The sequence below is a fragment of the Equus quagga genome, chromosome 11, assembly GCF_021613505.1.
Source record: "Equus quagga isolate Etosha38 chromosome 11, UCLA_HA_Equagga_1.0, whole genome shotgun sequence".
NCBI lineage: Eukaryota > Metazoa > Chordata > Mammalia > Perissodactyla > Equidae > Equus > Equus quagga.
Window position 1 is genome coordinate 100562741 of NC_060277.1, and position 13539 is coordinate 100576279.

The following is a 13539-nucleotide window of genomic DNA, read 5'->3' on the forward strand; positions in this document are numbered from 1 at the left end:
GACAGACGTGTGAACAACTAGCTGAATAACACAAATTCTAATTAGCAATATATGTATGTGGTTGCTGAAAGGGAGAAACAATTAATTCTGACTGGGGGATCAGTCAGGGAAGCAGAGAAAGTGCAGCCTGAGCAAATTTTGACGGAGTGAGATGTTTCACCAAGTATGACAAAGACTTTTTCTCAGAAAGTGGTTTCCAAATGGAAAAGATGCAAGTGACTATGAGGAGAGTACAATTACATACAATTAGTAGAACAAACAGAATTTTAGGTCCCTGACTGATCTTTCCAATATTTGTCTCATATGCCTTTAAATAACGTACTTGAAGGGACAAAAATTTTGAAAATGATGAAGCAGAGGGAAACTGAAAATAGGATTAAGGAAAATAATGATTTAATAAGGAACAAAGGCAGTAAAAAATTATTTTGAATTATTTGATAAATAATGATAGATTCAGAGATATTAATTGCTAAAATAAGAAAAAGAATGAATGTTTTAGTAGACTTAGGTAACACTAACCATAATTTAATTGCAGTCTGTGTTAAAGCAATAGTTCCCCATTGGCTGATTTCAGATCTGTCTAAGCCCTGAATCAGGACTTCAGAGCTACTGCAATTGATACTGAATATCACTGCTTTTCCTTAGTTCAGTTTGCCTGTAAGTATTTGGATTTGTGAAGGAATGAACTATTCATTTAGCTCAGTGATCACAGTATTTGTCTTCTCTTCTAATGTCTTCTGTCCAAAATTGAGAAATGAGCTCATTCCAAAATATATTTGCTGTATTTCTCAGTTTTGTGAAATAAGGCAATAGAACAATTGTTCATTTTCCTGGGAATTACTGTGGTAAATTCGGTTTAGTAAAATTTAAAGTTCACACTGAACATTTATGTTTTACGAAAGCTGCCAACAGCTCTTCATCGAATATAAGAAGTTGAACATGTGAGACTAAGGTTGTGGCTGTGCCAGAGATTTTTTAATACAAAGAAATTAAAATAGGTTATATAACTGCTACTTAATTTAAATCTGTACTCAAATTATAGATCTCCCTTAGTTTAATCTTTAAAAGATTCATGGATGGATATAATGTATAAAAAAAGAAAGACTCTAGGCTATTTTTCTCTTTTCCTTCTTCAAAACAGCTTTTTGCTTCACTCCATGTTGTATATTTCTATACTATTCTGCCTATTAATGAAATATACATTCTCCTTTTATTAAAACATATCAAACCATTTTAGTGTTGGCACATAGAACCATTATAATTTAAAAAACTCTGCTAGAACCTTGCTTTAAAATTATATAATTGTGCCATTAGTATTGTCATAATGGTAACCAAAAATGTCTATCACTCATCCAGCTGTTAAACTTTCATTCAAATTTTGTTTTAATGTAAATAAAACATTCTCATTGCCATTGATCTTCTTTTCATATTACTCTTCAGTTTATCCGCTTAAAAAGTACCTCATGAGTATTTTTCTTATTAAAAAAATTAGAAATTTGAGGCTTTTGTTTGTTCTTTTCTTTTGTTTCTTACTGTGGAAAATATTTGAAGTGCAGAGATGTATTAGTCTATGACATTCAGGGCACCTATACTTTGCATTAGCATGGGCTCTATCGCCCAAGTTTGATTACTGCTCTTTGAAGCTATAAAAAACAGAGAATTGTGGGAAAGTGATAAAGATGAACAAGACATGGAAAAATAAGCCTTTTAAGAAGGAATTAAATCTTTTTAGCTTTAAAAGGGAAAGAAGGAGGGGCTGGCCCCATGGCTGAGTGGTTAAGTTCATTCACCCCACTTCTGCGGCCCAGGGTTTCGCCTGGTTTGGATCCTGGGTGCAGACCTGGCACCACTCATCAAGCCATGCTGAGGCAGTGTCCCACATAGCAGAACTAGAAGGACCTACAACTAGAATATACAACTATATCCTGGGGGGGGCTTTGGGGAGATGAAGAAGAAAAAACAGAAAAGTTCATTTACAAAAATAGGCAGCAAGGGGCTGGACCAGTGGCGTAATGGTTAAGTTCGTGCTCTCTGCTTTCGCGGCCTGGGGTTCGTAGGTTCACATCCTGGGCCCAGACCTAGCACTGCTCATCAAGCCATGCTGTGGTGGCATCCCACATAAAGTAGAGGAAGATTGGCACAGATGTTAGCTCAGCAACAATCCTCCTCAAGCAAAAAGAGGAGGATTGGCAACAGATGTTAGCTCAGGGCCAATCTTCCTCACACACACACATACAAAAATATCTATCTATTAAAAAAAAAAAACTAGGCAGCAAGCCGCATTTCATCCTCAGGCCTTAGTTTGCTGACCTTTGGACTAGATGACCTTTAAGATTCCTTTCACATCTGCATTCTGTAATATTGCTTTATTATCAATGTCACCTATTGAAGGAGATTGTTGTTCAGTTGTTTTCTATCCTCTTATCAGTCAGGGGCTAACCAAGAGAGAGAAACCAAAGTTATTTTAACAGAAAATTTGATATATTAAGAATCGTTAACTAGGTTTTAAAGGACTGAAAAGGTAAAAAGAGAACACTGAGGTATCGTGGACTTCACAACTGTAGGAAGCAACTACCACCTCTGAGCCTGTGGGACAAAGAGAAGAGGTTGCAATTATTAAGCCGTCGAAGGTTGGAGGAAAAGCTGAAACTCAGATCTCTGTGAAGGGGCTGTGCTCAGCCGATACTAATATTTCTAAGCTCCAAGGAGGGCTATATGGGGACGGGACCTCTGGTGGATCCTTCTTTTGTTTGGTAGTTACACACATATGGATAAAGAACCAAACAGTAGAAAATAGACTTTGGTTAGAGCAGGAGAGATTATATTAAACATAAGAAAGAACTAATTCACAGAACTACATTAGAATACCAGTGGAAATGGTGTAAGAGTCATTGTCCCACTGTTTTTAAATAAAAGATTAGATAGTTATCTGTTCTGGATAGTTTAATTTCAGAATGTGGAAATCAAGATTATTTTTTATTCCTCTGATATTCTCTTCCTCTCTCTGGTTTGTAATGTGGCACTTGACTTCCTTTTCTTGGTTTAAGCTTCCTAGACTAGCTTTCAAAGACTTTTATTTCCTTATAGAAACTGTATCTATAATTTGGATGAATTTCTTTTGTCTGGGTTTCCAATAGACCCAAGTAACTAAGACAGTTGCAATAATTGGAGGATATGGGGAACATAGATCTCTTGTACTTCTTTTCTCTTATTCTCTCTTCCTCTCTCTCTCTCTCTCCTGTGTTCTCCATCTTTTCTCCCTCTTTTTCAGCTCCTAGAGCACTTCATGACATTGTTTGTGCCACTTAGCATAATCCCCCTTATTTTATTGTTGCTTGTATCTTATCTTGACTGGGGATATGGCCAGTGCTTCATTGGAGCTCAGCAGTCGAGAAACAGTGATCTCACTTTACTTCCTCTCATCCACTCAAAACAGTCACCAGAGGGAAAAGGCAACTAAGCCAGGGAGGGCACCAAGAGCAGTGCCCAGCACATAGTTGGCTCTCATAGTAACTGTCATTGAATGATGGAACTAACCCCCAGCACAGGATCTTACATAGTTGGCAACAAATTGAATTAATTGTTTAATTAATAATTTATAAGCTCTAGGTAACCATTTTCTGACAGAAGTTTGGGATTTTTTTTTCTTTTTTGTTAAAAACTATTTTGTCTTCAGTACTTCCTGATTCTTGATTTCTTCACTTTTTGGTTCGTTGTTGAGTGGACACAACAGCTTTCAATATACAGCAGAGTCAGTACCCATTTTCCCCCCCATCTTCTGCCATTTTCTCTCTCCCCTTTGTGCTTGGGTTAGGGGTTAAAGGATTTCTAGATGCAGTGGGAGGCTGTTATTACTTAATTATCTTCAGAGAGCAACAAAATGTTCTTTGGAATTCATGGACTTTGGCAGTTCCCTAAATGGTGTTTGTCAGTTCCCAGGTGCCCACCTTTCCAATATATACATATACACACACAAAAAATTGTTTTCGGATTTCATTTTTTACCACAAAGGGAAGTGCTTTATGTTCTTCTTACAGCTCAGTATAATTTGAGACAGATTTCTCTACTAATGATGTTTATATCTTGTTCTACAAATGGATTTGCGACCCAAAAGAAGCAAAAACTAATAATCTTTGTTGTCAGGTACTAATGTGTTTGCCAACTTGTTGCTATACTCTCCGTAAGCTCAGGTAGTTGTTAGTGATGAAGGAGCTGAAGATAACTCTCGACATGTTTCCCTAGCATATGTTCTAGACATGGATGATGACTTTGAGTTCAACAGACTCTTGGTAAATATATCTGCTGGAGTAACCTGTGATTCCAAAGTTTGAGAGATACAGACTAACTGAAAGCTTTCTAAACTTGCATATTGTGACTAAACTCTTCTGTCTTGTCAGCCACAAGCTCTGCCCACTTGGAGGACCTTGCTTACCTGGATGAGCAGAGACATACACCTCTGAGAACTTCTCTTCGAATGCCAAGACAGAGCATGGGTGGTGCTCGCGCGCAACAGGATTTAAGAGGTTAGAACCACAGGAGGGCTCCTGGGAATGCCCAAGGGCAAATGGAAATGAGCAATAGGCAAAAAGTTCCTTTGTTTCCAATTTCCACACTTATTTAAGCCTCCTTAAAAGTGAGCATGGGGGCCGGCCCGGTGACGCAGTAATGAAGTTCGCATGTTCCGCTTCAGTGGCCCGGGCACCGGTTTGCATCCTGGGTGCAGACATGGCACAGCATGGCAAGCCTGGTAGGCGTCCCACATATAAAGAAGAGGAAGATGGGCATGAATGAAGATGGCTCAGGGCCAGTCTTCCTCAGCAAGAAGAGGAGGATTGGCAGCAGATGTTAGCTCAGGGCTAATCTTCCTCAAAAAAAAAAAAAAGAAGTGAGCATGTAACCATAGAAGAGACAGATAAACACAAATACATTGTACTCATCATAGAAAGACATTGTAGTTACCAACAGTTGGAGGCACTGATTCCTTGAAATCTGAAAGAAAACAAATATAAAATGTTGGTTGATGTGATGGGGGAAATAGCCTTTTTAAGGTCTTGGATTTCAGAAGTGATTTTTGACCAACTTTAGCCCTGGTCATATTGCAGGTGAAATTGGTGCTGATAATCATGTGTTTTGCTAAAGAATTTATTTCATTTTCATTCCAGTAGCCATTTCTAGTGACATGCAGTACTCTAATTTTCTTGGAGTTTTAGACAGTGCTTCTAGTCCTATCCTGGCAACTTATCCTTTATCCTTTTCCCACTCAGGTACCTGTTTCTTTACACTCTTTGTGCATGCTACATGCTTCTACAATCAGGAACCTGATCTTTACAAAGATTGTCATTTTGTTGTAACCCAGTCTAGTTGAGAGACCAGTTATTGGTATCTCTGCTTGTGCCTCTTATTTACTCAAGATGAACCAAACTCTCTGATAGCCTTAACAAGTAGTCTGCTTTCTCTAGTATCTAGTAACCATAGCTCCACTTCATCAAGTGCATTTTTTATTTTATCTTATAGATAATTTTCATCTTTCCTTTGCTCTCCTCCTCACCCCTTGTCCTGTGTCCTCCTCTAATCTGTGTAGTGCCACATGTATAACTCACACAAGAAGGGATTCATACATTCCTGCTGTCAATTCTGAAAGTCATTATGCTGACAGTTTTTTCAATGGTGGCTAGGCAACTAGGAGCATAAAATAATTGATTGTGTTGCTACAATTACCATACCTCTCATCAACAATAGTGACTGGATGGTCTCAGTCATAGTTTTAGTTCCCAATCCTATCCATCCTACTTGCTGTTTCTTCAGTTAGCCATATACTAGTTGCTTAGTATATGCAGTCATGTATTTCTAGCCCAGAAAGTGGAAATATACCAAGCAATACTTTAGTGCTGGTAGATTGATTATATCCAAAGCCCGAATAAATTTAGTCAAAAGACCAAATAAATGATTTGTGCTGAGACCAGAATGCATAGCCATAATGAGGAAGATTGGACACAGCTATTGATCTACATAGACCTTCAGATTTGGTTGAAAATCTGCCACATTGGCATCACCTTGCATCTCATTACTGAAAAACATACTGACATTGTTGATTTTATTTTCTGCATTGCTAGTCATTGAATAATGAATTTTATTCTGCATACAAAAGAAAATTAATTGACAGATTTCAGCTGTGTGTTTTTGAGAACTCCACTTTGGGTTCTGTTGGTACTGGATGGCACATGTCTGCTTCTAGTATCTAAAGATTTGGTAAGATCTTCAACAAATGCATTCTGGTGAGCTTGATGTTTACATACATGTATCAGTTGTATCTAGAATACAACAAAAATCTTTTCCATTGCATTGAACTTCAGCTTAAACAGTCAGTAAAACCAAAGTACATCCAAAGATCTTTCTGAAGCATACCTAAATCTTCAGGAAACTCTCTGCCTGAATAATGCATTCCTAACAAAACTAATTTCATATCCCTTGCAGATAGTGTCTCAACTTATTGTTTACATTAATATTTAAAGATAGAGTTTTTCCATGGATAAAGGTGGTATGATATTAGTGCTTCCATTCCTTAAAGTTATCTTTTCTTTCAAGAGCTTTTCTTTTAGCAGTCTAAATGGTTAGAACATGCCATCCAGATGAGTGCATTAATCCATAAGGGACTGAGTGTTTACTAAGCAGTATGTTGCCTTCTAAAATTAGCATACTTTAATTTAGAACTTTGAGGCCCTGGACAATAATCTTCCCTCAAAAAGTAACGTGTTATCTTGATTACTGTTTACAAATGAACTCTATGGCTTATGATATGACTTAAAACACATTAATAAGAAAGGAAAGCAAACTTGGACAGATTTTCCTTCTGTTTCTATAAACCTGCTTGTCAAGCATTTATGATTTGTATATTATATCTAAAACATTGCCGTTTGTTGTAGAAATAGAATCATATTGTTTTCTTGGCATAATTTTTAAAAAACATGTCACATCGTGCTTCCTAATTTTATTTAAAGGAACATACAAATTGCAGTCATATTTCAGTTTTATATCATTTTCTTCTTCTGGTTATAGTTGAAGTAAAATAATTTTACCTAAAAAAGTAATAAAGTAATTGAAAACCTTTTTTAGTATACATTAGAGATATCTTTCTACATTAGAGGTATATCTTTCTATATTTTAAAATATTACTCAAACAAGTCCTATGAAATAGTTTTTTGTTTTTGGGAGTTTTTTTGGCTGAGGAAGATTCTCCCTGAGCTAACTTCTGTTGCCAGTCTTCCTCTTTTTTGTCTGTGAGCCGCTGCCACAGCATGGCCACTGACAAGTGGTGTAAATCCACACCCAGGAAGTGAACTCGGGCAGCTGAAGCAGAGCACACCAAACTTAACCACTAGGCCACCAGGGCTGGCCCTGAAATAGTTTTTTAATAACAATTTGGTTTTAAATGATCCTGGATCTTCAGAGAAGGTAGTTAATGGTCATGTACTCTGTAGTCTATCCAGTGTATCTAAATTTATGGACTGATTCCAAGTATAGAGATTGTCTGAAATAATATCCCTTGAATATATGTCTAAAGAGTTGGCAAGCGTTTATTGGGTACTACATACAGACAGTCTTGCACTATTCTGTTTAGAGCAGTGGTTCTCAAACTTTTTTGTCCCAAGACCCCTTTATACACTTAAATAATTATTGAGGACCCTGAAAACCTTGTATTTATATGAGTTATAGTTATTGTAACTTTTTACCATATTAGAAATTAAAACTGAGAAATTGTTAAAATATCTGTTCATTTTTTTAAAAATATAGTAGATCCATTATGTATTAACATCATGTAAGCTCTGAAAAATTCCACTTTATACTTGTGAGAGAATGAGAGTGGAAAAAGACAAATAACCTCTTAGTATTAGGAAAACAGTTTTCACTTTGTGGACCCCCTGAAAGTGTCTTGAGAACCCCGAGGGCTCCCCAAATCACATTTTAAGAACCACTGGTTTAGAGGATACTGTTGTAATTGAAGTTAAGTTTTATGCCATTACAGTCTGCTTCCCAAAATGCAAAAAAAGTATAGTTTGAGAATTGGTTATAAGTTGTTCTTGAACATGGTTTAAGAGTACAGGCATAGTTCTTTTAACAGTTACCACCTTAATAGTAACTTCAGTTGTTTGATCATAATGGTAGTCTTATGACTACTGAAGCCAAAGTTGCTGGGGTGATATCTGAGCTAGAATTTGGATCTTCAAGTGGGATATTAACATTAACATTTGCTTCCTTAGTAAAAAGCTTTTTTTTTTACTTTTCAAGACAGCTGTTTTGAACAGCTGTTATACCAAAATTGATGTTTCCAGAGACCCAGCCCAACAATGGGTAGGTCACATAAGTGCACTGACCAGGATCCCATTGCAGCAAGTTAGTAGATTCCTAGCTATCAACCATCCAAGAGCTTGAGCTCTAATGATGAAATAGTTAGAGAATATTGTGTACTAGTGCAGAACATAGAGCTGGCTAACCTACCACAAGTGCCTTGTCTAGTCCCAAAGCCTTATGTCCTTGACAGATATTAATTTGAAACCTTATTAAAGTTTTTAACTCAAGTTTTTAAAATTATTTTGGGATCCATTTTTTAAAATTTAATAACCATTATGTTAATGTGGAGTTTTGCTAGAAATTATCCACCTGAAACCTCTCACTCTTTCTGACTGTCTCAATGGAATCTCTTATCCCACAGAGACAGAAACTAAGTTTGCTGCCTAGCAAAAGGAAAGAAGAAGTTGTTGATTTTTATGAATAAATGTAATAAATCTTAGGATGGAATCCATAAAGAGAACCAGGGGGAGCTAAAATACACAAAGAAAACTGTAGCATAATGACTTCAAATAGTAGCTACTTGGGGTAAATTAACAACAAATTATTAGTGATAAGACTAACTTGCCTGATGTCAAATCGTAATCACACGGTTCTGCTTAAAGAGATTACACATTCCTAATTAGAACTTATTTCTCAAGGGCCAGCCCTCATGGCCCGGTGGTTAAAGTTTGGAACCCTCCGCTTCTGTGGCCCGGGTTCAGTTCCTGGGTGTGAAACCACACCACTCATCTGTCAGTAGCCATGTTGTGGTGGCAGCTCACATAAAAAGAGGAAGATTGGCAACAGATGTTAGCTCAGGGCAAATCTTTCCCAGAAAAAAGAAACAAACTTATTTCTCAATATATGCTGATTTCCTTAGGACTTTTACTAAATCCCGTTACATAGATGGCCAGTCACAGGCATTGGGTTTAGTTAATAGCTGCTTTAATAGATAGTAGGTTGGAGGATGTATGTGCAAATGATAGTTTGACTCATTGGCAGAATTTACATGAAATTGACCCTGCCACAGTTAACTTGGCTTTGTCAAAGCATAGAATTGAATTTTTATCAAATAAAATAAGTGCTTTACACCATTTGTGAGTCCCTTACTTTTCCAAAACAATAAATCCTTTATGAAGATGACTAAGATGCATGTCATGAAGCTAATACTCTTTCATTAGCCCACTGAGTCACACATCCCTGAGGTTGCTTAGTCATCTTGATCTTTGCCTGGCTGGCTCTCACATTTACGAGGGAATATTTCCATTGTTCTCTTCTATCTCATTGTTTTTCGTTTTATTTTTACAAGATTAAATTTCTTTCTTTTTAGGTAAATTCAAAATCCAGACTTAAGGTTGCATGCACATAACTGCCTAGATAAACATATTAGACGGGAGATTGTAGGCTTTAGTTGTATGAGGTTGAGCTGCTCGCCCTCAGCCAGCTCTTTTGCAGAGTACCCTAATATTTGAAATGTGGTGCTCAAACTGGATGTCTTTGAATGTGTGCTGGAAGCTAGTTTATGCTTTTTGGAGTGGTCTGGCTGTGACTTTTTTAAGCAGTTCACTACTTATTAAAGTGGCTTCAGGTAGGTGCACAGATCTAGTTTTTATATAAGCAGATTTATTTGGTAAATTCCATCTTAAAGTTTGAAAACCCAAACAATAGCTAATATACAACAAAGTTCCCACCATAAGACCTGCAAGGGAGAAATAACCTTTGAGAAAAGAAAGAGTCTATAAACCACATAATCTTCTAACAGGCACATACTGACCTCTTACATTAAATAACACACTAGGCTGTGGAGTAACATGGAGTAACATGAAAGAAGTTCTAATCATAATAGCTAATTCTGCAAGAATAAATCACTGAAAATATTTTTAAATGGCTTAAGTGCAATAAAGAAAAACAGCTAACCATTAAGCCATTTTGATGTTTTGATCTAAATTAGAATTAAAGAATCAGCTTCCCAGTTAATCTTTCTATCGTTTTCTCCAAAAATGAATAATCTTATTAAAATAAGAATAATGCCAATAAATTTACTTAGGTAACACCTGGCAAACTTTTTTTGATTCAGCAAAATGATCTAAGCTTTCCAATTTTGTAGTATAAAAGAGATTTTTTTTTATGGAATAACTTCCACAGATACTGATAAAATACAGAACTGGAGAATTTCCTTTGTAAGGCTATAGCTGTTTCATCACTGAGAGTTCACTTAAAAATGTTTAATCTTAAATTTCAAGTAATTAGCCAGTTTTGTTGCTCCAGTAAAAATAAATCTTATGTCTCATCTTCAAGGTCACCAATCTAATAGCACATAACTATGTTGACATAGTTATATAATTTTATCAAGTGCTTCACATTTTAAAAGTTTTACTGTTTTTATATTTTCCTACATTTTGAGGTATTAAATGCAAGGAAACATAAAAAGTGGCAACATTTGAGATAGTTGGGTTTTCACTATTTCTTTTACTGTTTTCTGAAGATCATTGTGCCCTTCCTGAAAAATTCACTCAGCAGTGACTCCAGACTTTTCTCAACAAATGTTTTCCTGTAAGACCAATGTTAGAAAGCTGAAATTCAATATACAAGTTATTCAAAGACTCAAAAGTATTATTTTCCAGAGTAAAATAAGTCTTGTCTCCTTTTTTATCCCCCCATTAATAGAATACAATCAACTTCTTAAAACACTAAGACAAATGGTGAGAATGGCACACTTTTTAATAGATATAAAAATGATAGCTTACATTTACTGGAGTTTTTATTCTTTATAGACACAGTGCTCAGAGCTTTAAACATGTTCATATTTAAGCCTCACAACTCTTTGATGTAAGTAGTGGTAGTAAGGAAACTGGGACTTCAAGAGGTAAATAATTTACTTAAGGTTACATATCTACTAAGGCAGTGCCAGGATTCATTTCATATTTGGCGGACTCCAGAACCTGTGCTCTTAACCACCATGCTATAGTATGTCATAGACAATATAATATAAAAAATGATACATAATATAATAATAGCAATACAAAGACTTATTGTAGCTATTCAGTACTCTAGAGTGTTAGAGATGGGAAATAGAGTGGCGTATGGATACTATTTGCCATATGGCTGTCCTTTCTAGGGTGGCCTATCATCAGAGAAGGCACCACCATGATTCATTAGCCACACCGGCTCCTACTTCCTTATTTCTATTAATAGTGCCTCAATTTTCCTCTCACTCAGGGTTTAAATCCCAAGGCAACTTTGAATCACCATTTTCAGTATCTCCTATATCCAGTCAGTTATAACGCTCTGAGGGTTCTACTTTCACAGAGTTTCTCACATTCTTCTCATGTTCTCCGTTCTCAATACAGCTAATTAGCTTGTCTCCCTCCTCTGGTCTTTCCATATTCTAATCAAGCTAATGCCTGGTTGCCAAATTAATCTTTCTAAAATGCAGCTCAGATAATGTCATTTCCCTGTCTTATAGTTATCATTGCTATCATCCCTGTCTAGTACAGAAACTAGAAAAATTAAAAAGCAGTTTTGGAGAAGACAAGTTTATGGTTTGTTATTACCTTTAAAATTAACTCTCTTGAGGAGCCAGCCCCATGTCCTAGTGGTTAAGTTCGCACCCTCCACTTCAGCAGCCCAAGGTCTCACCAGTTCAGATCCTGGGTGCGGACATGGCACTGCTCATCAAGCCATGCTGAGGTGGTCTCCCACATAGCACAACCAGAGGCACTCACAGCTAGAATATACAACTGTGTACTGGGGGGCTTTGGGGAGAAGAAGAAGGAAAAAAAAAATAACTCTGTTGATACTTAAAAAAAGCTAAAGAATTGTTTTTTCAATTGGACAAGGCCAGACGGACCGTGAAATAGAATGTGTGACAGACAAAGAGTAAAGGAGCAAATATGCTGAGATAATATATGAGAAAATACTTAATGAATTTTATTAATTCATTCAGAAACAGAGACTAAAATCACTTCTATGCCAGTTGAGAATTAACCCAATAAAATGTATAGTAAGACCCTTTTCCATATGGAGTCACTGGCAGTAACTAACTGTTTTTAGTTGTGTTGACTGAACCATAACAGGAGAGACAAGTAGAATAATTAAGAAAGAATAAATAGAGAAATAAACGTATTTTAAATCACATTCAAGATAAGGGAGAAAAGTTGAATTCTAATGTGAAACATATCTAGAACCCATAAGTAAAGGAATTATAATTCAAAGAAATTACTTTGGCATCTGTATTTTAAAGTGCTTAAAAAGGCAGCCTGCAGAATGAGAGAAAATATTTACAGACCATGTAACTAATAAGGGGTTAATATCCAAAATATATAAGGAACTCCTGAATCGCAATAGCAAAAAAAACAAATAACCTGATATAAAAATGGGCAAAGGACTTGAATACACATTTCTCCAAAGAAAACATACAAATGGCCAACAGGTCTATGAAAAGATGTTCAACATCACTAATCATCAGAGAAATGCAAATGAAAACTACAATGAGATGTCACCTCACGCATGTTAGAATGGCCATTATCAAAAGAACAGAAAATAGCAAGTGTTGATGAGGATATGGAGAAATTGGAACACTGTTGTTAGGAATGTAAATTGGTGCAACTGCTATGGAAAACAGTGTGGTGCTTCCTTTAAAAATTAAAAATAAAGCTACTGTATGATTCAGCAATCCAACTTCTAAGTATTTATCCAAAATAATTGAAATCAGGGTCAGCACTCCCGTGTTCACTGCAGCATAATTCACAGTAGTGAAGAGATGGAAACAACCTAAATGTCCATCAGTGGATGAATGGATAAAGAAAATGTGGCATATACATACACTGGAATATTATTCAGCCATAAAAAAGAAGGAAATACAGGCCTACCCTGTGGCTTGGTGGTGAAGTTCACGCACTCCACTTTGGTGGCCCAGGGATTGTGGGTTTGGATCCCAGGTGCAGACCTAGCACCGCTCATCAAGTCACACAAAACAGAGAAAGATCTGGCACAGATGTGCTCAGCAACAGTCTTCCCCAAGCAAAAAGAGGAAGATTGGCAACAGATGTTAGCTCAGAGCCAATCTTCCTCAAAAAATAAATAAATAAAAATAAAGGAGGAAATAATGTCATATGCTACAACATGGATGAACCTTGAGGACATTATCCTAAATGAAATAAGCCAATCACAGGACAAATACTGCACAATTCCACTTATGTAAGGTATCTA

General features: G+C 36.4%; 1 protein-coding gene across 9 annotated transcripts in view; it reads left to right on the plus strand.

Moving 5' to 3' along the window:
* The window catches only part of TANC2 (tetratricopeptide repeat, ankyrin repeat and coiled-coil containing 2), a 388431-nt gene that overhangs the window by 269742 nt on the left and 105150 nt on the right, over window positions 1-13539 (plus strand). For all 9 annotated transcript variants that reach the window (XM_046676045.1, XM_046676044.1, XM_046676048.1 and 6 more), the window contains one exon: window positions 4398-4523. In XM_046676045.1, the coding sequence (XP_046532001.1) occupies window positions 4398-4523 (126 nt within the window). The remainder of the gene's footprint in view (window positions 1-4397; window positions 4524-13539) is intronic.